The sequence below is a fragment of the Aythya ferina genome (assembly GCF_964211825.1).
Source record: "Aythya ferina genome assembly, chromosome: 5".
NCBI classification, from domain to species: Eukaryota; Metazoa; Chordata; class Aves; order Anseriformes; family Anatidae; genus Aythya; species Aythya ferina.
The window spans coordinates 43,211,419-43,239,183 of NC_140301.1; the positions used below are offsets into that span (position 1 = coordinate 43,211,419).

The 27,765-nt window shown below is 40.3% G+C and overlaps 1 protein-coding gene across 3 annotated transcripts in view; it reads left to right on the forward strand.

Moving 5' to 3' along the window:
• Positions 1 to 27,765, forward strand: part of BRSK2 (BR serine/threonine kinase 2) — a 300,200-nt gene that overhangs the window by 230,956 nt on the left and 41,479 nt on the right. For 2 of the 3 annotated variants that reach the window (XM_084520598.1, XM_084520599.1), the window contains exons 11-14: positions 7,249 to 7,280; positions 12,020 to 12,184; positions 12,891 to 12,988; positions 17,999 to 18,149. In XM_084520598.1, coding sequence (XP_084376724.1) covers positions 7,249 to 7,280; positions 12,020 to 12,184; positions 12,891 to 12,988; positions 17,999 to 18,149 — 446 coding nt within the window. Of the gene's footprint in view, positions 1 to 7,248; positions 7,281 to 12,019; positions 12,185 to 12,890; positions 12,989 to 17,998; positions 18,150 to 22,086; positions 22,153 to 26,150; positions 26,175 to 27,765 lie in introns of all 3 variants that reach the window. The other variant, XM_084520597.1, reaches the window with a different exon arrangement.

Genomic DNA, 27,765 nt, shown 5'->3' on the forward strand with positions numbered 1-27,765 from the left:
CTGCTTGTCAGTGGAGGCTTCTGCCTTTATGGGTACATTGCCCTTGTAAATCCTATTGTCAGGCTCTGGTGATGATTTTATACAGATTTACTAAGCTCACAGATTCTGAGTGGGAGTATGTATAAAGAAATGTAAATTTAAAACTCCTCCTGGTTCTTCAGTCTGCTAAAATATTTATAAATAAACTCTCAGATCAGTGCTTGGCCTCTCTGCTGAGATTGCTAACAACAGCATCGGTCTCCACCAGCTGTGATGGTGCTTTTGGGATGCACACACCTGTCTGCTAAGAAGTGAACTGAAGCTCCCTTCTCAACTCTCTTAAGAGTAGTACCTGGCAGCTGCAGCCAGGTTTTTATTTCGTTCCTTACGAAACCAGGTCATGCACTGGTGACGGAGGTGGAAAGTTCTTTATGATATTACAGGTATCCTTACTTCTGCAAACACAGTAACCATCACATTGCGGTATGGGAGTAGCACTGATAGAAAAATAAATACATATGTTAGGCACTTTAAAAGCCCTTTTTCATTATATTTTTAAAGAAAGAGAGAAAACAGTATTTTTTCAAGTATTTTTATGTGAGGAATTCTCCAGAGGCTAGGGCTGTACCCTGAGATGTGAGAGAGGTGTTTTTTGTGACTGAGAAAGTCACTAAGTCCTTCTCTATCTCAGTTTCCTTTCCATAAGGTAAATGTGACAGTATTCCCTGCCTCACAAACTGGATAGAGCAAGACAGTAAGGCAGCAAGGGGTGGGTAGACAAGCCCCTGAATGACGAGCGTACTGCCTTTGCTTCCCAGATACATACATTGCTGCTTTTGCTCCGGAAACCAGCATGATGCAGAACAGATGAGATGTACTTATTTTTCTCTGAAAGATCTTAGTGCAGATGGCTTGAGTATGCCAGTGAGCAGATCATCAGACATCAGATCTTCTTCAAATTGTTATGATTTAATTTTGTTATAGAACAATCCAATTTCTTAGTATTGCCTGAAGCTTTTGAATTATGCGATACAGCAGAAACTGTACACACACGAGAGAGAAAAACGTTAAAGGAAATCAAGGTCCCATAGTGATCTCCCCCCTTTTCTTGATCAAAAAGAAGCTGTTATTTCCTTAGGGAGAAAGAAAACAGATCAGATAGTTATGGACAAGCACTAACCAGTAGATTGTGAATAAGAATTTGAAATAGAATATCTTTAGGAGATGAGAGATGAGAGGAAAAAAGGATTGCTCTTTGTTACTAGCTGCAATCTTATTTTCATTATTTTAGGGTCTTGGTTTGCTGTCCCTGCTGCTGTCACACTTCCCTTTCTATGCTGTTAGCGTTGCGGTTGCTTGGAGCGCCAGGCAGAAGGGAGCTCTTTGTTTACTGCACAGGAGCTGGGAATTCATTTCCAGGAGAGAGCTGAATTCTGTTTCAGCTGTGTCCTGTGAAGAAAGGATATAAATATGGGTTTATTTGGAAGCCCCTATTCTTAGAAAATTTCTCACTTGAATCAATGTGATGTTTTTATAAAGATGTGAGCAAAATTGTAGCCTGGGTACAATAAGGACAGATGTAGTTGTTAACATTAGTGATCGTTCGTTCAGTATCTTACTGGTGAATTCAGCAGAAAAACACAGTGAATGTAAGGTCACTAGGTTTTTTTCTTCTATTTTTCCATTCCTCTCTCTGCTTGTTTCTCCTTTTTTTCTTTCTTTCTTTTTTTTTTTTTTTTTTGATTTGTATCTTTTTTTTCCTTTTCCTCCAACTGCATTTCCCTCCCTGCAGTAATTGCCATTTCACAGCACACCCACACCTTCCCCAGTCCATCTGTTAAAATGATCAACAAAAACAGAACTAGTATTCACATTCAACTGTCATCATTCGGCTTCAGTGGTAGAGCTTGAGACAATTAATGGAGAGGAGAGTACTGAGAATTATTGTTGCTGGCCCTTTCCTGCCTTAAGAAATTGGCATTACCTTTCAGTGTATATGATTCATTTATGGAAAGAGGAGTTCATTATGTCTTAGTGGAATAATCTTCATGCTCACCATGTGTTATGTAGCCTAAAGAACAGATAGTGGGATGTGCCTGACCACTCTCCTTTACTGGGCTCAATTACCTAAACATACTTGGAGTAAAAGAATCCATGTTTTTCTTTCAGTAGGCTGCAAAAGGAGATTCTAGCTTCTGGGCGTGGTATTTCTGACCACCTGTGTTCAGGAAAGATTAAATCAAACTGGCAGTGGTGTAAAGGATGAAGACTAAGGTGGTCAGAACTGCAGAGAGCTTGTTTGAATAACAGTCTAAAAGAGCTCGACGTAGTGTACCCAGGTGATGTGTGAGAGAGGATGCACTAGTCATCCTCATACACATTAGAGGTAATTACTAAGGAGAGGTTTATTTAAACTAAAGGAAGATACTGGCACAAAAACAAATGTATGTCAAATAGCCTGATGTGAAAGTAGGCTGGAAATTGGAAAATGCATTTTAGCTGTATCAGTGGGGTTCTGGGACAGCTTTCTAGTAGAAGTAGTATCAGGAGGGCAAAGTGAACTAGTTTTCAGTTAGATAAGGTTTATGGAAGAAAATGAGTGCTCTCAGTGCCTGCGGTATTGCAGGATACAGTTCCTTTCGATTATGTGCACTTTGGAAAGTGAATGTTTTCTGCTTGGATGTTTTCAATGATTCAGCATCTCTACAATGAAGAAATACAGTTCCTGTGGTAGAATCCATTTGCATTCTCCACTGATGTTTTCTTCTGCAGAAACACAAAGGCAAAGAGGGGAGAGTAAGGAGCTTTGGGTCCACTCTCCTGTTAAAGATGGGTGAGCATTGTTAAAACTGTATATGTGCAGCAAGTTGGATCAGAGCAGATCAGTTATTGCAGAATAAGCTATTATGATAAAACCGTTACTGTTCCCCGTGCTGACATTTTATTCCAGAATAAAATGACTTAACTTGTGTTGGATGTCCACATAGATGTTAAGTCTGAAATACTAGCCAAGTTAAATTACCCAAATTTTCAGAATCTCGTCTCTGCTGGTTTTTTGTTTTGTTTTGTTTTGTTTTTTTTTCTTTTTTTTTTTCCTGGGGTCTAATGTGTGCTAATGATGATGTTATCTCTATTGCTCGGAGCACAGAATCTAAAGAATGTGTAAAAAAAAAAAAAAAAAAAACAACGGAGGGAAAACTTATCTTGCTCCCTTCATTTTTCTAGAAGGTCTTTTGGTAAGGTGCCTATCACATCATTCAAATTATCTCACTTCACCACCTGTAGAATGGAGGTAATTGTCCAGTTGATGTATTTAGGCAGTATGCTTTTGGCTGCCAAAGGCCTATTCCTACAATGTGCACTTAGCACAGTGATGCCTTGCCCTTGTCAAGGTCCCTAGAGGCTGCTATAGTATGGCTGCTACTACTGACAAAGATAATAGTTCTACCATTGCTTTCTGTGCTCAGCTTGAATCCTTTGGTCAGGAAAAGCCTGTATCTTGACATCATACAGCAGGTTTAAAGCCCAGAGTAGAGGATCTTCTAACTGAACAAGATTGATCTGAAGTATACATCGATTTAGTGCACAGATGGGTTTGAGACTGTTCACTTTCTGGACAGGGAAGTTTGGAAACTGACATGAGTTCAAGCCCAGAAGCCCTCATCCATATCTACAGACTTCAAGAAAGTTTTTCATCAGGTCAGAACTTTTTAGCTTGGCAACCACTCTGCTGAGATCAGTGCTGAGGATGTAGACAGCACTGTCTTGTTTTCCATCTGCCTGTCTGTCTCCATCTGTTGTTCCCGGTCTTAGAATTCAGACGTAAGCTCCTTGGGGGAGGAGACCTCCTTTTCTGATGAACTTATACAGCTCTTTATCGCAGTGGATCTATAAGTGTGGCTCCTAAATAAATGCTACTTCAGTATACAAGGTTAATATGTATTGGAAGTATTTTAAGTAAAACTGTGACAAAGGAATTCCCCTTCTCCTTCCATCACAGCATTTTAGCTTGCAGAGGTCTGTCCTCTGACTGTGCATGTGTGATGGATCTGATCATGTTTTTGTTTCAGAGATGACATCATGAGGCAATTGCCTGCGGTGGCTAGGAGATATTAGGAAGCAGCATTTTAACAACTTCCATAAAACGGCATTAAATTTGGCAAACTCATGTGCAAACATCAAGAAGAACCCTCTGGGGAGGGCTGTTAAATGCCTTCGTCACTTAAATGCATTTAAACATTGTGTTTAAATGAAGGCAGGAGGAGTGAGATTAGCTCCCACTGTGTATCTCCCTCCCCTACACTGCATAGTAAAAAGCATACAGACTTCTCCTTGTCAAAACCAATCGCCCTCCCATAACCCTCCTGTCACTTTAATGCAGATGAAAAGCAACAAAGCATTAATTAATTACCTTTAAAAAAGCAATGAAGATGTTGGCAGCAGCAAGTACACTTGTAATAACATTTCAATGCAATTACATTTGAATCGGAATAGAAATTGGTTTTGTAGAGTACTTTTCAGATCTGGGATATCCCTGAGTACTTCACAGCAATGATTTTGATGTGGATGAAACTGCAGATGTGTAGGTAAACAGCAGCCATTGTTGTTCCCACATGAGAGCTTTCATACACCTTCAGATATATATCACGGCACTATGGGACTTCTCTTTCAGAAAAATGCTATATGGGATCATTAGCTTGGAGGAGGTGATCAGCAGGATGGGCAGAAGGGATTTCTCTTTCATATATTCTCTGAAGGAGCCCAAGGGTTCCCTGACTAAGACATGAACTGGTGACCCTCCTTTCTTCCCCCTCTCTGACTTAGAGAACAACGTGCTGTTTTCTGCCTATTGCAGGCACAAAAGAAAAATGTGACCCAGAGAGACAGAAAATGCAAGAGAAGAAGCAAGCATGAAAAAGACTTGGACATTGCTTAGCTGCATCATCTGCATCTTGTCTGAAATCATTAATGTCTCTAATCCTCCATGTGGTGTGTAGGAAATAGAGTAGATATACATCTCAGGCTCTTTTCAGTGGTGCCTAGTGCCAGGACCAGAGACAGTGGGCACAAACTGGAACACAAGAGGTTCCATCTGAACATAGGAAGCTGCTCTTTGCTATGCAGTGACAGAGCCCTGGCACAGGTTGCCCAGAGCGGTTGTGGAGTCTCCCTCCTTGGAGATATTCAAAAGCCTCCTGGACACGGTAGGTAGACCTCATGTCCAGGTGTCCCTGCTTGAGCAAGGGTTGGACCAGATGACCTCCAGAGGTCCCTTCCCACCTCAACCATTCGGTAATCTCACAGGGTGGTTTTACCAAACAAAGGAGGCACAGTCCTTAGCAGATCCTCATAGCAGCACACACTTGATAACTAAGAATGTTAAAGCCCTGTCCTGTGGAAGATGTACAAAACAGGCTCTTCTGATAGGCTCTGTACCTCAGCTTGCACAGAGCAAGAGGAAGAGGGCTGCATCTACAGACTGTAAGGGGAACATACGTAGATATGTACCTTATCTCCTTAAATTAAGCTGCTCAGGGGAGATGGCAGTGTGTTGTGAATACTCCACCTGTCTCATAGTAGTGCAGGAGTGAATTGACTACCTGGTATGGTGGAGCTGTGATGATGGGGGCTCCCTGTGGCAGAGCTGTTGCCTACGGACTGGGGTTCTGTGTCATATGCAACGCCAGAATGAGCAGTAATAACAATTAAAAAAAAAAAAAAAAAAAAAAACAGATGTGGCCCAGTTTGGCCCTGTGACCTCTCTCAGCTGCAGTTGTGCAGTATTTTTTTTTTTCCCTTTCTTAGATCTGCTCTCACTGAGGGACAAACAACATTGCTCATGGCTGGGCTCTGGCCAGTGGCGGGTCCCTTTGGAGCAGCTGGAGCTGGTTCTTATCTAACAGGGGGCAGCTGCTGGGCTCTGCTCACAGAGGCCACCCCTGCAGCCCCTGCTACCAAAACCTTGCCACGTAAACCCCATACATTCAATCAAGGAGCTGTTATTCCACAGCACAGAGGCCTCTGATTCACTCCTCTCTGTGATGAACACTTACTTTCTATCTGTGAGATTTTGTTGTTTGTCCATTCCTCTTTTTTTTTTTTTTTTTTGTTCTCTGATTCTGGAATTGAAGTGGAAAGTAATAGGAGCAGGACAGCTGTCTCTGTTCTTCCTGACCAGTTTAATGGGCCTGCGATTTCATCATGTAGCTGTTAGCACTTGAGTTTCCTTCTAGCTCTCCCCTGCCTCTCAGTTGTGTGTTGCACAAACACAAGCCTATGTGCAGTGAGTGTGCACATTGCTCTGCATGTACAAAGGCTTTTGTAACGGGAAATACAAAAAATATTGTTCTCGTAATGAGTAATCCCTGAGTATCTATGAAAAGTGCTTTTCTATTGTGATGATGCTTCAAAAAAACAGGATTAGGAAGGTTCTGCTGTAAGTATATAATGTTAACAGTTTATTCTCCCTGCTGTTGGGGTTTCTCTTGGCAAAAAGCTATTATTTTTTTCCCCTCTGCTCATGGAAATTGTGGTCATCATGTAACATTTGTTGGTATATGCCTTCCATGGGTGGACAAAGCCACTGTTAAGCTTTGGTCAATCCTTCATTACATAGTAAAATATTCACGTGTGAAGCAGAAAAAAAGGAAGCAAAATAAACTTGCAGTCAGGGGTTCAGATGCTGGAACAATAAATATTATCTTTTTGACATAGAACCTAATTCCACTTGGTCTTTAGATTTTAATGGTAAATCTGAAGCTAATCAAGCATGGGTCCTGGCAGAAGATCATGTCACATGTCCACATTTTATTTTGTTCATGTACATTGTCTATTTGAACCTGTCTATTTCAATCTTTCTCTCTTTCCAAAATAAAAACTGGAAATGAACTTTTGGTGTAAACTGTCAGTCATTATGCACATACTGATAGGAGCCGTTTGTTAGCTTCAGTTGTATTTTCAAGGGGAATGGCTTAGGAAGGGAAAAACCTAAATGGCCAAAACACTTGCTGGTGAAGCCTTGTCCTTGCACATTTTCCTGGGATTTGCTCCTGACTTGTTCCATTGTCCAGAGAAATAATCTCATATACAGTGGGGTGGGTGAGGATGAACATGCTCTTTATGCAGTAGAAAGTTCCTGTTGTTTGCACAGATCCAGCTCTGGAATGGTGGATTTAGTCCTCACTAGAAGCAAGCCTTGAATAAGGATGTCTTGTGGAGTTACCTTTTTTGTTTTACAGAGCTAATTCCTTGTTTTCTTTTTCTTTGCAGCTAGAACATATTCAGAAACACATATGGTATATGTAAGTAATGCTTTTTAAATTCACTTTTGCATGCATTCAGTATTAATCATGTTACGGGGGCTGTTATTCTTGTGATCTATGACAAGAGAGATTGGAGTTTGAAAACAGCTTTCACACAGGTGGAGAAAGGGGCAGAGGATGGGAAGGCATCTAATGTGTTGTTGTTTTTTTACCCTCTGCTGCTAGTATAATTTCATCCCTATAGATTCAAGCTGGGAAATATGTATGCAGTGACTAACAGTTGTTTGAAATAAAACATTCAGTCCACCAACTTTCTGTGTAAAAAAGATACCTGCAAGTCATCACCACTGAAAAAACCCACAACCTAACAGCCATATTTGGTTTGCTCTTCAAGTGCTCCAGAGAATCCCTTGTAATACCTTCTTGACAAGAAAGCTTTTGCTTGTTCCTTCTTGGCATCTTGGCTTTCCTCTGAAGTAGAAACAAAAATGATTATATTGATAAGTAAGCACCTGTGAACAAGAGATTTTCTGCCTCATAATCCCTGCTCCTTCACAGCAAGCTAAGAGGCTGCTTCTGACCTTGTAACCTGTTGATGTGAGAGTAGTTCTGTGACTTGATTAAAAGCAGCAGTCTTGACAGTGAAACAGGAGGTCTGTGAGAAAAGTACATGCCTGTCGAGTGGTTTGGGTGTAAGGAAGATTGATGGCTTCTAAAAGTGACCTTGCACTCTGTGTAGCCCTAATAGTATTTCAAGAAACCTAAGTAAATAACATTTTTTGTTTGTACCCACGATAACCCAATCAAACTAAGGAGAATACTTCACAGATATTAAATAAGGAAATTATGCTTTGATACTTGCTTCTGGGGGTCAGTGTTCCTACACACTCCCTGGGTGGGTGATAAGAAAAGTCCTGCCTTCATAATCCTCCTCTCATTGCTCTTGGGAAATATTTGAGGATGATATGAACTGATATTTAAGCCTGTCACCAGGAAGAAAAAACACCTTTGTTTTGATTTGTTTTGTTTTCTCTAAATCTATCTTATGGGCACTGTTCACTTGCTGGCTTCACTGACTTCAATAGGACCCAAGGGCATTCAACAGTTTGTAGAATAACATGTTTTGTTCTTAGTTCACCTGAAATGGTGGTAGCACTCTGCCTGTGGCTTTTTCATGCGCTCTACAGTTACCGGCTGACATGGCACCTTCTAAAATCAGAGGACTTGAGTCTTGTTTGCTGCAGTTTTGTTTTTTTTCAGCTCTGATGGATAAATTGAGGGGAAAAATCTCTAACTGTAAATCTGAAGTAGCCCTACTGTAACATTGTGCTAGAAAGTCCAAAAGTAAATTCTGGTTCTGTAAGACTAGACAGTTGATCCCCTTTGTTTCTTTATGGAGTAAAATCAGCTGACTTCAGTTTCTCTGTCCTTTGATCAGAAGTGGAATAGGAAATAAAATTAAATGTCATTGATCATTCTATTATTACTGTAACCATCCTCGAGATTTTAACCTGGAAGTTTTCACCTCAGAGGGTTATTGTCCCAGGCTTACATGCACAATTAGGCAGGTGTTATTTCATGACTTTATTCTAGATTTTAAATCTGAACATTTTTTCTTTGCAAACATAAGTGTTAGAGCATTTTCGTGCACTTCTTGATGAAGGTCAGATTCTCTGATGACTTGCACAGTGAACATGTTTTTACCCCAATGGAAATGGCATCTGAGGCCATTCTCATAAGTATAAACTGAGTTTTGCAAAAGCAAGTGCCTCCTACACTCCTGCTATAGTCAATAAAGAAAAAGGCTCCTCCAGAAGTCTGTTCAGATTGCCTAAAACAAAGTTTCTGCTTAAAATAGCTTTTTAAAGCTATATTTTTAAAGTGCTCTCTCTCATTCTCTACTGGCCATGGATTGACCTAAGGAGGTTAACCTCCTTTGGCTAAATTTAGTCTGTGAATAACCTTACCACCTCCAAAACTCTACTGCTTTCATCTGGTAATGTTTCACAGCCTCTTTGCATTCATTTTGCCTGGAAATATTGATGCTGACAGAGAAGGAGTGGTTACAAGTGTTTGCACACTGTAGCTGTTTTGCTCATATCTTTCATTTTCTCCCTATTTCACTTAACACTACTGTCCCATGTTAAATCTTTATTCTTCGTCATATATAAGTTACTGACCTGAAAGTTGTTCTCAGAACCCAATAAGTCATTTCACTTAATTCTTCAAATAAATATTCAGGATTTTGTAAAACTGGGGAAAAGATTTAATTGCAGTCTCAGCGGACAGAGAAAGAGGTCTTGAAAGTTGAAATCATGATTCATAAGCCTATAAAAAAGAAAAACCAAGGAGAAACCTTTCATCACCAACCTCCAGTTCTTCATACTCTCCCACCCAAATTAATTCAGTGAGGTTTTTTAAGCCTTTTTAATTTAAACCATTTATTTTTACTTCAAGCACAGGTTATCTTAAATCAGCAAATAAACATCAGATGTTTTCACCTTTTTGTACTAAAGCAAGAGGGCAAATAAATTTAGCTATTATGGTAAATGCATACTTCAGTAACGCTGAGTTATTGCCCTAATTGTGGAGGTACCAAATTTACTAAAATCAAAAGAAGAATGGTACCCGTGCTGCTTCGCTTTGCTCTGATGTAAATGTGCATCTCAGTGAGATTCACGAGGGAATTTCATGGAGAGACTGAAAAAGTCTGCCCTGTTCTGGAATCACATCCATTGTATGCACCGTTCCTCACAAAAGAGGCAGGGTTTAAAAGCAGCAATTACATTCATGCAGGCCTTTAAAAAATATACGTGATTTGCAGTATTCATTGGGTGACATTGTTTGATGTCTATGTGGGTTGAAATGCAACAAATTTGTCACTCTCTACCAGACTGAGAATGGAACAGGCAATACAGGCATGCCAATCACAGCACAGACCGGTGATTTTCATTTCCCGAAGCACTGAATGCATTGCCAAATGATGAGGCACCTCTTTGCAGATTTTTCTTGTACCTGATGAGGAGGTGTGAATATTCCTGCCTATGTCTGAGGCTGACCAGGTGCTGGGCATAAGGAAAAGCCACTTTTCACTGCACAGAAGATACCAAGCTGTGCTCTCTAGAAATGGCACCCAAGCTGATAGCTGTAAAAGATGCTTGCAGGTGATATTCTGCTGTAGGCTAGGGCAACAAGTAGGAAATCCAAAATTTCTGGGAATTTTCCGAAACAATAATTTCTTCTTAGTCTCTTAAATTACCTTAAGGACCTCTGTTTTTAATGTAATAAATTATTAATGAAGTCTGTTCCTTCTAAAAATGAACTCCAGATCATTAAAAAACAAAATCTCAGCTGCTGTCCGAAGGTCCATCCTGCAAGAATTTATCTTAATGACAATGTCATCAGTGGCTTTAATAGCCAAGGTTATGGTCTAGTCTTTGCTTATTACCTGCTGGGAGCTAAATCTTGACACACTTTGACTAATAACGAGCTGTAAGAGTAGCTACCTCCTAAAGGCAGGGCAGGGCACTCATGGAATAAGATGTTTCTTTAGTTGGACAAGATTTCCAAATTTAGCCATTAGATTCGGGACCATGTTGTCATTGCACAAGACATAGAGACTTCTGTGAGACTCCAAGGAGGCATCAGCCCCAGAAACAACAAACACAGCCTGGACCCGACAGTCACACATTGACATCACATCAAGGAAAGGGAGGACCTCACCTGAAGAATATGAAAGCCTCAACGTCACACAGAACATCCACTAAGAAATAGCGAAGAGCCCGGATAGACAGTTTCTCTGACCAAAACACCACCACCACCAAACCCACCTCTTTAGGTGGATAGAGTTGACCTAGGTTGCTCCTTTCCCAGCTAAACAAAAGCAAAGATTATCCAGGGTGCCTGCAATATGTAGCGTTCGGTCTGTTATAGATGTCATGACATCTTGACCTGTTTCTTACATTAAGGGCTTTTAACTGCAACAAATAATCTGCATTTCCTGAGTCCAGTCAATAGAGTGAGAGGATTGTGCAGGAAGCCTGTGTTAACTACTTTTCAAAGAGTAATATGCTCTACCACTAATGGATGTTCCTAGGTTAGCCACTGACCTCAGGCATCACACTTGAGCCAGAAGTTTCAAATTTACATTTCTGAAGAGAAGCAGAGTTGTATTTAGGAATATAAATAAAGAAACTGGTTTCCCAAAAAATTCCTCTAAAGTGTGTTAAATATGTACCTCAACAGTGAGGTCTCTTAAATTGCCTTGGAAGTTTCTAAATATTAAATGGTTGCAGTGCCATTTGTAAAGAGCTGGTGAAACGCAGCGAGGTTTTGTTCTCACAGCTCGTTGTTTGAAGGGGAATCGTTCAGCTTGTGCTTCCCAGCCCGACTGCCTGAGTCTGGCCTGCTGATGAGACAGCATCTCTAAAACCATGTAATGTTGTAGAAATGTTTGGCATTACGATGCTGAACAGCTGCTTACATTATGAGGGCATTGGTAAGTGAAGTTCCTACTGCCTTTCTGACTGAATGCAGATATTTCTTATTAAAGACCCAAATCCACAAGGTGATGGTCACTCTCAGCCTTCAGTGTGGTGTCTTCTGAAAAGAATATCTGTCTGGTTGCAAGATCTGGTCTCTCAGTGGGGATTTAACAAGCTATTTCCATCTGGTGCTGCAGGCTGTGTTTCAGAGTACGGGTTCATTTGTGACTCATGTTTCTTTTCTCTCCTTCTTTCCCTGCCCCCTTTCTCTCTCTCATCTTCTTTCCTCTGCAGAGGTGGTAAGAATGAACCAGAACCAGAGCAACCAATCCCTCGAAAGGTGCAGATTCGTTCTCTCCCTTCCTTGGAGGATATCGATCCAGACGTGTTAGATAGCATGCACTCGTTAGGCTGCTTCCGTGACCGAAATAAACTCTTACAGGACTTGTTGTCAGAAGAGTAAGCACTTGCTCAGTCTTAATATTAGTTGGGTGTCTGGGGCTGGGATGCTTACAAACGTGGGGAAAGGTGGAAATCGTTTTACTGTGTCTCTTGCTGTGAGGGACCTGTAGCAACATCTCACTCTCTAGCTGCTCAGCAGCCAGTGATGTTCTGGGAGGGAGCAAGGGGTCACTGAGCTTTCCTAACACTTGGTGTCAGTGGTGGAATATTGTTGTCTCTTCCCTCACTGCTAGGCATGGTAATTTCACAAAAAGATGGGCCTTGCAGTCCAGATGGGGAGGTGTCGGTACTGCTATTTGTGTTGGATATGCCTTTGTGAGCAAACTGTTACTTATTTCAAACTTATGCCAGAGAGCTTTTGTGTTTCCTGAGGTGTTACCAGGGACACGTAGTGGGAAGAGCACACAGAGGCTCAGGAAATATGTCTTGTGCCACTCTTCAGCTTCTTGTGGATGTATTACCTCATCTGTCCTGTAGCTCTGTTCCAGATGTGTAATGTGGGAATCGTATTTCCTTCTCTCATGAGCTGCTTGTTGGAGACAGCAAAGTTCTCAAAAGCTTTGTGGGTTATATATCTAGATGGCAGGCATTTCCAGCTTATTTAGAATAACTGTAACTATTTGTTTGATGAGAAAGGTTTGTTTACACATTTTTGCTTTTTTATCTTCAAATTTAAAGATATTTTCTTTTTTTTTTTTTTCAGAGAAAACCAAGAGAAAATGATTTATTTTCTTCTGCTTGACCGGAAGGAGAGGTATCCCAGTCATGAAGATGAGGATCTTCCCCCTAGGAATGAAATAGGTACTGCAGATAAGACCTCTGTCATCACAAACACATCTTAAGTAGTTCCTCTTCGCCTTTTTGTTTTTGAATATCCTCAAACCCTAGCATTACTATTACTTTCCCGCTGAAATAGTGCACAGCGCTGGTGAGAATCTGCAGCCTGAGGCAGGCAGGTCTATTTTCTGGTTACAGGGCTTCATTCTTCAGGACATAATCTGTGTCAGTGCAGAAACATCCAAGTTGGTTTTGAACCAGAAATCATAAAAAATACCATGTGGACCCACAAGCTGCCTCCATGCAAGTAGATGAAGTTTAGGAGCATTGTAATGTAATGGCAGAATTTTGTAATTACTAATCTACATGCAGTATTGCAGAAGCGCTGCTTCTGGACTTGTACTAGTAAGACTGTGTAGCATTACATCCTGATAAAGTTATATATGTACACATCCTCTTTTCTATAGGTAAATACATACACTGTTAGAAGTATGAGTAGTATCACTTGTCTGTTTATGGTATGTACATTACACCACCATGTTTTTAGACTATCTTAAAAAGATTTTGAAAGCTTAATAGCAGTAAGATTACATATCTCTTAAAACTCCTGTGATAATGTTTTATTGCTGAAGAATTATTTGTTAGTATTTTAGAGTACTGTTGATCACCAAGGACTACACTAATCCAGACAACAGGAAAAATGCTCCCCTAAGGAGCTAACTATGTAAGTGACTCTTGCTCTGCACAGTGACAAAAGTTTAACTAATAAAGCACTACTCACTTCTATCAATTACCTGAAATAGCATTTTTATATACTAGTGTTGTGATTTTTAGGTCTTGTATTTCAGCACTTTGAAGGCTAGAAGCAAAGTGCTCTTTATTCTCACTGGAAAGTTTGTAATCTCCCAGGCCTACAGGGCAGTGGTATATTGAACCATACGTTTGCTAATACTGAACTGAATGATTACATTATCAAAGTTCCAGGCTCCAGGCCCAATAATTTTACAGAGAAATCTCGTCTGTGGGGGATGAAATGGAAATTCTGAGTCAACACGGTAATTTTTTAAATGCTTACCTGAATGGAGCTGCAGAAAATATGTTAGCAAGCATCCTGTGGAAGATGGGTTGTTGTGTCTACTGCGGGTGCTCCGGTCAAAAGGCCCTTTCTCTGTGTAGTTTGTCTTCTAACACTTTACTCATCAGCTTTTGACTCAGATTGTCCTGCAATGTAAAGACACCACCATCTTGGTTTAGAAATGCTTCTGTCATAAAAAAAGAAGCAAGATGACTAGAATGTTCGTATCCAGCATGTAGGCAAATACACAGCCATGACCGGAACACAGCATATATATCTCTTCCACATGTATTTTCATGTGTTGAACTGTTCTCCACTCCTGATTTTTTTTTATTTTTTTTTTTGTGCAAGGAGTGAAAATGTTCCCCATCAGGGAAACACTACCCTGAATGTATCTTTGTGCTGCATTAGCACATTTTAGACTCGGAGCATTATTCTTTGAGAGTTTGTAAGTTGTATTTTGTCTTCCACAGGGGGTTTCCACGTCCTCTGTTCCCAGCAGTATTTCTGAGAACATGGGGCAAGGTTTAATTAAGAGCAGTCATGCTTCTGATGAGTATCTCATCATTAGCCATTAGCAATGGCTTAGCACAAACAGAGAAGAGCAGAGAAAAGGTAATGGATTTAATATTAGCAGGTTGAAGAAACCACATTTGTGAGAGTTGTGTATTGCCTGAGCTCTTGCCAGGGGAAAAAAAAAAATAAGAAAGGTGCATCTCATTATATTTTGCTTTTTCCTCTTTCTTCCAAAACATGGAAATGAGAAATTTCTCAGTAAAATATGTGAATGTCAACTAATGTCTCCCTGAGCAAAAGGCTTCTGTGTAGTGGAAATTCTTAATAAACTAGAGAACAAGAGATCGAGCCAGAGTCGCCCTATTAGGATGTAGGTGCCTCATTCAAACTCAGAAGATGAAACTTTCCTGCCTTTCAGATGAATACTGTTATAATTGGATTATTATTTACATGATACTGCCTTCCTCTGTTAAAAAAAAAAAAAAAAAAAAAAAAAAAAAACACTTAAGAATGGCTTCACTTTTCTGATGTGAAGTGAAAGCAAAATACTTCTCCAAAACTGCCACATCCAGACCAGGACTTGAATTTGGGTTTTCACTTTGTTTCCATGTGAAATATTTCCAGAGACTCAAAAACAGAAGTGTGCACACTGGAGGTTTTCCTATTTTTAATTCCTGTGCTGCTGCAAAATCTCCAACTGTTCTTATATGCCACCACTTTAGTCTTTATGGCAGGATGGCTGTATACTTTAGAATCTTTAGACTTGACATTGATGACAGACTCAGTACCCTGTGGTTTCTTATTCAGACCGTTTTAAAAAATATGTACAGCACTTGACAACCTTATCCATGTATAGTGTAGGTTTGTAGCCAATTTCAAGAGGAATCAAATACCAGTGTTAGAAGATCAACTACATCAATGCAAACTTCTGGATGTATTTTCCATCAAACCTTTGTGAATTGCTGTTGTTGAATTTATGGGTGTGTTTCACCACCTGCTCCTTTTGCTTATTCCCTCTGTTTGAAAGTTTAAAATACAGACTGGAAATCAGTATCTTCCAACGTATTGAGCAAAGATTGATATAAAAGAATGATTTAGCTTGTCAGCAATATCCTTATCTTCTTTAATTGCTCTGTTGATTCCCTTATAGTCCTTCTGGCTACTATCCTTCTTTCAAGCTTTCTTTTTTTGATGGCTATACAAAACGCTGTTCAAGTCTTTGGCTCATTTTTCTTCAAATTCCTTTTTAGATCTTTTTAATGTCCACCTTATATTTGGCCTAACTATCGCTTTTGCAACTGTCACTTGGCTGAATTTCCATTTTCTAAAGTGTTCTGTTTTAAACATGCATGGATGAAATTGCCTTTAAAAAATCTTCTCGTATAATGTTTTTCTTGACTTTTTCCTTCTCCTTGTTTAGACTCTGTTATTAACTAACCTTGATGCCATCTGAGCTTACTCATCTCCTTTCTTTTGACTTTAGATGTGTGCTTCATTTTCCTTCTTCATTCTCTTTCCTCATCTTCCAACTTCATTTTTTTTCCTTTCTTTAATTCAACTGCACTTTTTTCCTTTCATTTCTAATGTCTCATATCCCTCTAGGAATCTTTATATTTTTATATCTTGTGGATACCAAATTTAATTTCATTCTGGTTATGCGAGTTAGTCATCCGTAATCACACTTCTTACACCAGCATTTGTTCTGTAGGATGGATCCTTTCTTGTTCTTTGAACTTGTTTGAAGAAGCAGGAATTTGAAATGTCTAAATCCTGTCCTAGCTTATTGTTGACCACGTCTCTGTGTGCAACTGAAGTCCCTCAATACAACTGCTTTATTAGGTTTATCTTCCACTATTTTTCCCTTAACTTTATGCACTGTGTTTTTTTCCTACTCTGAAGATGATTGCCCCTGCTGGTGTTTTCTAGTATATTTTTATTACTGAAAGTAGTTTGAAATGGAGTGAGATACAACTGTTTATTTTCTAACTCGTTTTTAACAGAATTATTATTATAATACACGTAATACTTCTATAGTAACACACTCAGTTGTTATTACTAGCCCGTTTGCATTAGGGCTGTATTTACTCATGCTCATTGTTTCAAGAATAAGCCCTGCGTCAAAGGAACCGTATTCTAAAAAGCATGATGTAAGAGAGAGAAGAAACAAGGAAGTAGGCAGGGGCTGAGGACGTCAGGGTAACCAGACTAGGCAGTACTGATCTAACTGTGGCAGTAGTAATATAATAGTCAAATATAGCATTATTGGTTTTACAAAGAAATCCTGGCAGACGAAGAAGCCTTAGGGACTGGACACTGTGAGCCTCTTTTTGACTGAAGAGGTGAAGGATGCCTTTTCTTACATGTGGTCACTCTCCACTGAAATCAAAAATGTGCCTATAAACAGAGGCAGGGTACTGAAATGGCCCAACCAAAGCAAGAAAATCTTTCCCTATTTATTTTTCTGCTTTCTTCTTTACTGTTTTGATGCTATCAGATATGTTCGTAATAAAAGAACTCAGCAGGTCTGCATTTGGCTCCCTGCATCACCATGAAGGTGTGTATAGTTTGGCAAGTCACCTTGGAGCACTTTCTGTTACGCAGTTTGGTATCTAAAGACTCTTTCCAGAGCAACTTAGGAGCTTCTCAAAACTGCAGTAAATGTTTGTCTGCACCTTTATGTATGAAATGTCTTTAAATATCTCATTCTTATACCTCAGCTTTCACTCTGTAGAATAAAAGTAGCACTTCCATACCTCATAGGAATGTTACACAATAAAAAGTATAAAGCACTTCAGTTACTATAGCAGTAAAAGCTGTATGATGACCTCTGAGATAAATTTCAGTAGCTCTCATCGGAGATTCATCTCAGGTAGACAAGAATGTTTAATTTGTAATGCTGAAGGAGGAAAATATAAAACAGCAGGGAAAACCTGAAATCTAATCTTGAAGATGCAAAAAAAGGATGTTTTCAGAAGAGAATGTGAGTCTGAATTTAGAATCTACTTATGTCCTTGTGTCACGTTTAATTTAGCTAGCATGGACATTGAAAGCAAGCTCTAGCTACCTGAGTGCATGAGCAGAATCCCTGGATAGCATACGCTCTAGCTAGCAGCTTCTGCTATAGCCCATGCTATCATCTTGCTATTACTGTTATCAGCTTTGTAAGGTAATTTGTGCAGGCTGTGCTATAGTTGTACCTTTATTTTACAGTGCTCGTACATTCAGGACAGTAGCAATACTCCTTTTTTCTGCAGATGGATTGCAACTTACGTCTTAATGCTTGTAAATTTGGAAGAAAAGAGGCTGCAAATGTTCATCTCCATCACGAAGATACCTATCTCTGTAGGGGGGTGTGAGAGTGAGATTGGTGAGAGAGGACTGATCCAAGCTTTGTGAGGTAAATCACAGCCAGATTCAGCTGACAGTGTTTTCTTTTTGTAAAGATCCCCCCCGGAAGCGTGTGGACTCCCCAATGCTGAACAGGCATGGGAAGCGGCGGCCAGAAAGGAAGTCGATGGAGGTTCTCAGCGTGACAGATGGCGGCTCCCCAGTCCCTGCTCGCAGAGCTATTGAAATGGCACAACATGGACAGAGGTGGGTCTCTCCTTTACCCAAGAGCTGAGAGTCCCTCCTGGCTTTGTTACCCTCTTTTATGTTGTACATACAAAGGAGCTGTGGAGCTTTTCTATTCATAGCAGCATTCATAACAACCTCCAAGCACACTTGCAACATGATCTGGCAGCCAACAGCGCTTATGCACACAGGAGCAGAAGCCCTGCCAGGGGCTTAAGAGCTCTGTTTGCTTGCAACTATTTCTCAGGAAACTGCTCTGTCCTCTGGGCAAGATTCATCTCATCTCATTTTAATTGTCCAGAACATAGGGATTCAGTCTGAGCTAGATGCACAGGCTGTCACTCTAGGCAGTGGGGACAGATGAGGACTTTGAAAGATCTTAGATACATATGTCCTCTGTTCCAACAATCTTAGTATAAATTATGCTCTGGTCATTCTTCTCTGTCTCCATAGCCTACAGCAGGAATCTAGATGACTCTCTTGGATTAGGTACCTAGCTTTTAGGAACCCGAAGTTAAATGAGATGAACTTCACCATCCACGTTGTTAGAACAGCTTGACTCTGGAAAGCTCTGTCCAGGCATCTGTGGATACTTCTGAAATGTGCTGTCAGAGCCAACACGCATCTGACCCACATAAATTACCACCTGTCTGTAATGCAGTGAAACGAGTATAATTTTACTTCTTTTCTCTCAGAGAAAGTGTTAGTCTTGTGGAGAAACAGCAGAGGAGCATGGTGTTTCCTCAAGGCATGCTCTGGGAAAATAAGTGAACTGTGGAAGTTCACATATATGAACAATGGAAATTGTTTCCTCAGTCGCTATGCCTACCCTAAAGGAAGCACATGCATTTAGTTTTACACTTGTATAAATCAATCAGTACTAAAGAATATTTCATAAATGTGTTGCTGGTGATGCTGTAACTTCTGTTTCAGCTTTATGACATGATTACTTTTGTTTAGCTGTTAAGATCTGTTGAAAATGAGCTTGCTGTGCCTGCTCAGAAACTCCCTTTGCTGACTGAGAACTGTGTGAAGAACATGGAAAAATGTCATGTCCAGAGTCCCCTAGATCTTCTGGAAAGTTTTACTGACAACTGTTGCGGTTCAGTCTATAGGGAGGAAAAAATGTTGGTTTTGAGGATCTTGCTAGGACTTCAGACCAGATGTGTGGCCTTGAGATACACTGCCAGAAAGATTTTTCATTGTGTTGTAGGTTGGAAACCTGTCTCGAGTGTGTGGTTTGCTTTGATATTTAATGAGGTCTGGGCTAAGGAAGCATTTAGGGCAGGATGTATTCTCAGTGTTCCTCATAGGCCTCAAAGTGATAGGGACTAATGCAAGGCTGACAAACAGTTGTTCACTCCTTGTTCAACTTAGTGTTTAATCTGGTATCCAGTAGAGGTCTGGGCCATGAAGCTCCCAGAAATGAGACAGACAGAGGTGAATCACTTCTCCCCACCCCAAGGCTGCCTGTGAGTTGCAGTGCTCTGCAGCTGTTTGCAGTAACTGTCCAACTGGGTGGAACAAATAGGAAGTGGTGAGATGAACAATCAAAGGTAATGATTCAGTCATGTTCATCCAGCCTAGAACGTGTTAGATTGATCCTGAAATGTTCTGAGAGCTGAAATCTTCTCTTCCAGCTCTCAGCTTTGCTTTTGGATTCAAAAACGCTGAAGAAGCAAAGCTGCATCTCATTATCCAAAGTATTTCTTTGGCTTTTAAATGTCTCACTCAATTCTGTAGATGAGAAAGCATTTAAAGTCAAACATCTGAGATGAGTGCAGAGCAGAGGGGAGACATACCCAGGTGGCATATCAGTAAGGAAGGACTTTGTCATATAGGAAGAAGTGAAACATGCCAGGCACAAAAGAGATAGAGGGAAATGTATACCACACAGCTCGGGGCTGGACATAAAGGTGTGATTAAGGGTGGAGGAAGGGATGTAATAACACCATGAATGATGATGATGAGCTCGGTAGAGCTTGTTTTGGAAGGGGTTAAAGGGAAGATGTTATTTTACTCTATGTCTGAGCTTCCATAATTCATACCATTCCACATCCACAGACAACAATGGCACATTTTGTGTTGCTGGCAGCACAGTCGTTTATAACGTGAACTGGCTTCATTAACAAACACCACTGCATGGGGATTGTCTGGGGACGATGCATTGCTGATGGGGCACCATCTGTCAGAGCAGTCAGTAACAAAATGACAAGTGCCTTCCACCAAGACTGAAGGATTTTTAATGGCTAGCTGCATATTATTTTCCATGAAATGACCCACTGAGAGTGGATTTTACAGCACTAGGTCTTAGATCCCAGAAGTGGATGCTTTTTTTTAAAAGAATGACATTTTTTGGTCTGGATGGATGACTATTCAATGCTTTTATCCTACAATACTAGGAAAACAGGGAGGTAGAGAATGGAAACAGGCCTCTTATTTAGACACAAAAGACTTGTGCAAACATCTGGAGACACAGAGCCATTACTTCTTTCTTAAGGTAGCAGAGATACTCTTCTAACCAGTGGGCAGAACACACCCATGTTTGTTGTGATTTAGTCCTACGTTCCCTTTACCAGTAGTGAACAGATGTTTTCTTGCATAAAGGGGATTGTAACCTCTGGTTTTATGTGTCTGTGTGATGAACTGTGCTTTTGGTAATAAAGTGGGGTCCTTACAAGCGTCTGGTCTTGGCTTGTTTAAGGGCACATCTTTCCATTGAGGTTTAAGTCTCGGCAGTCATACAGGCTGACTAAGTATTAGGTGAAAAACATAGTCCTTTAGTGATTTAGTTCTGGGTAGTGTAGGAAAGGAATTCAACACAAGGACTGCTTTTTGAGCTTACAGACTCCTTGAGATGTTTGTGCTGACCTCTCCAAGTGTTCTTCATTGGGTCTTTGATGATGTATGACAAAATAAATGTGCACAAACACTGGCCACCCTAAAACTGGTGACTAACTATTGTTGATTCATGGTTTTCGCTACTAGCTGTCAACTAAAGGTGTTCATAATTACATTTTATTTGATTCTGCTTTTTTGGTATCCACACTTCTCAGCCTATCTGGTATTTCACTGAAATGTCAAAAGAAAAGAGGTAGGTTCTGAGCGTAGTTTAACACCAGCTAATTTGGCCCCTGTGCCAAAATCAGACAGGCAAGGGAGAATTCTGTGGGAACTAGAATCCTGTGGGGATATGCCAGAAATTTTCAGCAGCTTTTCTGTGCAAGTCCAAAAACTGTTCTAAAATGAGCTTCATTAACTATGCATTTTCTTCTGGCTATTGAAGTAGATAGCTTGCATGAAAGATCAACTAACATTAGAAAACAGTGTTCTGCGAAACAGTGAAGCATATTACCAGTGAAACATGTTACAGAGAGCTGCCCTTTTAGCAAGGCAGAGGGAATTTTGCTTCTAAGCTTCAGGGATTCACACCCAAGATTATAAAGAAGGACATTTCTCTATACACAGAGTATAGGGAAGAGAGCTGGGAGTAAGTGGTAACAGACCTACAATTTAGAATACAAAATGGATTACTTTTCCTCTAAGAGTCTCTGTGGCCTAATTTGAACCTTTTCCCAGATCATGCTTAGTGTTGAGATCTGCTAGACAAGTCTGAGTAAAGAGTGCTATGCGATCTGTGCCTTCATGCACGTTCTATATGCTCCGGACAATGTGACAAAGTAGATTGTACCTGGGTTTTCAACTGGATAGAGAAGAGCAGGGTTTAAAAGTATGTTTGGGTGAAGTCATCTTAGACCTCAGAAGTCAGGTGGAGATAATGAACTTCAGCAGTGTGTAGGCTTGAGCCATAGCTGGAAAGTAAAATAAAGGTTCCAGAGCATTGCTTAAAAAGGGGAGGATGGGTTGGGGGGCTGGGTGTCCAGCATTGCTTCAGGTGACTCTTTTTTATAAATGTCCACACTAGTAACTCTGTTTTCTCGCTTTGTTCCTGCCATAGTAAAACAATGTTCAGTAAAAGCCTGGATATCTCTGAAGCCAATCCCAAATTCAACAAAGAAGAAAGGTATAAACACTGACAATATGTTCCTCTCCTCTACCTCACTGCTGAGACCTTAAAGATGCAGTACTTACCTTCTCTGTGTGGGGACATAGCTGTTCTCTCCTTAGAGAGAAACAAAGAGGGTGGGATATTTACAGTCCCACACTACATATATTTTTGTATAGTTCCATACATTTGAGGCTATCCCCAATGCAGCTTGTGACTGTACTGTTTTCCCCACTAAAATGTCATCCTGCCGTTACTTCTGGTTTAGTCCTGCCCCAAGTTAGGATGCCCAGGCTAGAAGTTGTATTTGCTAGGACTGCTTTGGGAATATAAAACACTAAGAAAGCCCAGGGTACTTCATTCTCAGCACTAGAAGCAGCAGTACAACTGAGTCAGCAAAAGCAGTGGTAGGAAACTTTGGAAATCCTGACTGACAGAACAAAACATTAAGTGCCTCTAGGTAAGAGCCAAACTCTTTAAGCAGCCAGGCTGCATCACAGAACACGAGAGGAGAAGATCATTGAAAGAAAGGGTGTTTGGAGGATGATTCCAGTCTAACAGATGCTGAAGAATAACTAAAAGAGTAACTCCCAACTGTGAATAAAGGCACAGCGGAAGACATACAGGCCACCAGATTTAGGGAGTTTTAGTGGACTCACTTAAGTTTGAGTCCATGAACAAAAAAAGAAATTTAAGGGGAGGTTGTTGATGGACATGGAATTCCGAAAACTTCAGTCTCAGAGGAAGAAAGTTCTTCTCGAATGCTAAAAGTTGGCATCTGGATGGATAATTCTTCATTTATAATATGATCCTCACACATTTTGGACAAACACTCAGCTTATCTGAGATCAGCAGCTTGAGATTTAGGACTGTTCCATATGATTCAGAAAGGGGGAAGCGGTGAATTCCTTAAAGGAACCAACCTGAGGACTCAGCTAACCTTTCTCTCCATTTCCCCTTTTAACGTAAGCCTTTCTACTTTAAGATAAATGTGGTGTTTAAGCCACAGGAGACTCCTAGGATGTAAGGACAGCCCCTGTTTTAGCCTTCTGCAGACTGAGACAATCCTTTGTGGGCAGTGTTTCAAATCTTGAACCTGCCACAGTGAAGACCAACTATGTGTACCCACAGGGGAGATTGTCCCTCACATATGTAAGGCACATTTTTTAAGATGGCAGCCTACATGTAAGTACAAGCATTGCACACAAACAGTTAGAAGCCTTTAAGAGTTTCACAGCCATGAAGTAGAGGTGACACAGTCTTTAGTGGCTGGGCTTTCCTGGACTGTTACCATAGGCATGGAAATTGATGTTCCTTTCTGATTCCCCCTGTACATAAATTACATTCTTGAACACGTGGCACTTCTTGCATTAAAATATAGTCTGAAACTATTCCAAAGATTATCTCTTCCACAGTAATTAAAAGCCAGGTCCAGTAAGAGAGGTGTCTTTGCATTTTGTCTGTGGTGTGAGAAGGGTCCTTCAGATGTTACCAGCACCTTTCACAGTCCCTCTGTACTTCTCTGTCAGCTGTTACGGCTGTGTTAGGAGCAGAGGAAATGACCCTTCAGTAACCACTAGAGGAAATTCATTAAAACACCCGGGCATTTCATGTTACCTTTTGAAGGTGGTGTTTTTCAGAGTACAGGAGGAGAAGGTTAGGGTAGTGCACAAGGATCACCCAGGGTCCCCCTCACTGGAAGGCCAAGCTGATTTTTGAAGGATCACATGCACTGTTCTCTCACCTCCCTCCCAATTTTAAGAGTTAGGATGAAGGACCTCGGTGGTAGGAAAATGAAAGGAACCAAATTCTGGAGCTGTGCACAGCCACGTGAAAGGAAGGGATAGGCAGTGAGAGAAACCCAGCAAAATGGGGCCAGCTAATCATGGTGGCCCATGAAATTTTTGTCCAGTGTTTAATTATCCAACTTTATGATGTCTTTTTTTAAAGGAATACTGCATCTTTAAGGGTCCCTTCCCTCTAGATGCACATGGTTGTCTTAGTAGCTGAGGCCACTGTCCCTTTCTTTTTCTTTTTCTTTCTTTCTGACTTTCTCTTTCACCCCCTCTTTCAGTGCTTCTCTTCTTCTGTATCTGGGTTGCTGCAGCTCCGTAGTTCACTTGCTTCAGTATTGTAGGGAATGCACATGTCTGCGCTTCTGGGTCTATTGTGTCCTGGGATTGTTCATTTTTTTTAAACCTCATTTGCCTCTTCCTTTTCCCTATTGTCAATTTGCTTTCCATTCTCTTTGTTAACCTCTTAAGTGCCTTCCCTGTTGGGAAAATGACTTGAAAGAAAAATGAATCAACTTTCTTGCACCCATTCTATTTACATTTTAATATTCTGCATGTGTGATTATGGGTGTATTTGCTGTATAATTTTACATACATGTTCCAATATACAATGGGTGTCAATTTGCTCTTCTCAGTTACATCAATGTAGGTAGATTTGTATTGCAACAGTTGAGGACAACATTTGTCCCTAAATATATACAATGTATATGTATTTGTATATATATATATGAATTAGATCTTCACCGAATTTGCACTCCAGGCCAAATCACAAATGGAGTGTCACTCAAACACACGAAAAAGAATTTACTATAATGCTTCTTTCCACTTCTCTATCAATGTGTAGCTCAACAACTTTTTCTTTCTATTCTAATTATGTTTTAATTTTAACTTTTCTCACAACTGCCTTGTGTTGCCCAGCCCAGCATCTGCAATGTTCTTGTATCCGGAAGCATGGCTAGTTGCACTGAGCAGGAAACTGTGAAATCTACTGGGCATATATTAAATTTAGCATTTCTGTTGGTGACCGTCTTGTGAAGAATGGATTTTCTTCACCCAGCCAGAGGTAACTCTGGCAGCTTGGGAGCCTGTTATTGAAAATGAAGAGAAAGAGAGAGAGAGAGAAAGAGATAGGGAGGAAAAAAAGCAGGGCATCCGACTTTAAAATAATTTTACTTAATAACACACACAATTTTTTTTTAATTCTTAATCTAACCTTTGTTAATGTGAAAAAGTGGTGACACTTTTCTGAGTTTGCTTACTTGCACCCCTAAAAACTCAATATCCTGACTATTCTTTTCCACCATGAGTGCTTTGATTACCATCAAAAAATAAAGAATATTGAAGTTTTTGATTGTCCGTAGGCATCAAAGTCAACATGTCAGAGATTCATTCTGCTTTTAGAGCTGCTGTTTCAGACTCTTTTCAGCACAGCATTGATTTATTCTGCATTCACATTTGAAAGATTTTCCTTGCAACCTTTAAGACCCAGAGACTGAATTTATTTTAAATGAAAAATGAGATCCTGGAGCACAAGATGGCATCCACAGAGATAAGTGCCGGGTTGCTGAGCTGGTGTGTTCTAGCTGATCTGAATTCCTGACTATAAGACCATCATGACTAATAAGCCAGTATCAAAGCAGATTCACAGCTTGAGCTACAATCTTGTACCCTGGGCTCCCAAGCTGGCTCAGAAATGCATGCTTTAATAACCAATATGTTTCACAGTTCATTCATGGCAAAAAAAAATACTTCTTACCAGGCCAGCTTGGGGGACAGAGGGACACTACACTGAGCAAAATGGGGACAAAAAGAACAATTTCCTTTATAACAGTCTGGTATGACTGTGCTTTATGTCAAAGTCAGAAAAGAAATGCAGCATGAAGTCTGAACCCCATTGCTCTGCTGACTGCTCTCATTGGGATTTGGCTGGGAATTTTTTTTTACAGCCTTCGTATGTCCCTCTCCATATTCCCCAGTGCCAAAGTTGGACGTGTCTGCAATATTGTGAGCAGGACAAAAGTTACTTTCTAGTAAATGAAACTGTCCCCCTAGTGTTCCTGGTCTCTGAAGACATAGGTACCTGTGGCAATAATTATGACCATGCAGTTCTCCGAACAGTATTTCACTCTGCTTTTCCTACTCTTTTCTCTACCTGCCTCCACATCCCTCTCTCTCTCTCTTTTTCTTTCTCTCTTCCCTCTCTCTTCATTTTCCCTTTCCGAGGATGGCGAGTGCTGATCCATTGGGGTAAGCTCTGGTTTTGGATTATTCCTGTTGCGGGACCTGTTGTATCTTGTAGAGAAACTTTTCATTTGCATTTTACAAACACAATCCAGGTGGATATATGTCAGGGAATGAGGCTTTACAGCAGGGAGAGGCAGAGAGATGTGGGAAGAAGCATTTTTGGTGCTTTTGTGCCTGTTTGTGTGCTTTTATGTTGGAGTCACACTCCATATAATTTAATTTGGGGTTCTTTTTTGTTCTCTGTCTGTCTGTTTCAATGTCTGTGGGCACACAGAACTAATCTCAGACACTGTGCAGGTACCAGAACACCTGAGAATGAACTCCCCTTCTCCATTTAGCTCTTTTTGTATCTGTTTGGTACCTTCCAGTTAATTTTGATCCTAATTTATCCTTTTTTCTTTTTTTTTTTTTTTAAAGATGAAGCTGGGTCCCATCTGAGTTATTAAAAAAATGCTGGGTATTTCCTCTCCTTTTAGTGTAGGTTTTTGTAAGAGGTGAACAGATGGCTCTAGAGACTGTTACATCTTCAAAGCTCTTTATTTTCAATAAAGAGGATATAGGTACTATTAGGAATGCAGTCACACTTCAAATTAAGGTTCCATTTACAAATACTTAACAGAAGGATAATATTTATTAATAAATGATTTAATAAAAATATTGTAATAGATCACTAGACTACAGTAAAAGCTTACGAGAAGGTACAAACTGAGAAGGCTAAAGAGCACCAGTAACATTTACTTCTCGTGTTTGTAACATGCTTTACTATTTGTTAATTCTTTTTTAGCCATTTATAAATGGTTATAGTTCAGTATAACTGGCCAATTAAGGGAGGTGGTGCTGTTTAACATCACCTTCTGTGTGCACTGGAAGGAAGAAGAGGTGTGTTATCAACACCCACAGTCCTTTCCATGTGCTTTTTGCAAAAGCTTCATCTTCCAAATGGTTATTACCTTGAATAGACCTTCTGACTTAGACATAAGTATTCCCAGTAAGAGATGTTAAGGTTGGTATTATTTGCACAGTTGGGACTGTGAAACAGAGTAGCATTAGAGGGAGTCTATTCTTATTCCCTAGATCAACTTCAGGGAGCAAGGAAGCACAAGTTTTATCTTTTGGACACTGGAGAGCAAAGGCAATGAAACTCTGTAATACACAGTGCCTGAATGCTCACCATTGCTTACTAATTCAGCAACGGTTTCATACCCTGAACTATAGTTTATGATTTTTTATTTTTACTTAAGTGAGCAAGCAAAGAGGAGTATCAAATGCCACCCAATTTATGCTTTCAGCAAACAAAAATTGGCTGGATATTTTGGCTCTGCCTTTCAAAACTACCCACAGAATCAAACCAATTCAAAATTTGTAAAGCATTTCACCCAGGGACACAAGTCAGATGCATTTTTGCACGCTGCATGCATGCCGCAGGCTCCTCTTCTTAAAAGCATGGCTCCCGCTTGACCAGCTAAAAGGCTTTATTCAGCATTGTAGTAAAGCTGTGCTATGAAAGCAAGTTCTGCTGGGACTGAGGCAAGGTACCAAACTCTCCTCTGACTGCAGGAAAATTTTCTTTGAGATGCTTATTCAAAGAGGAAAC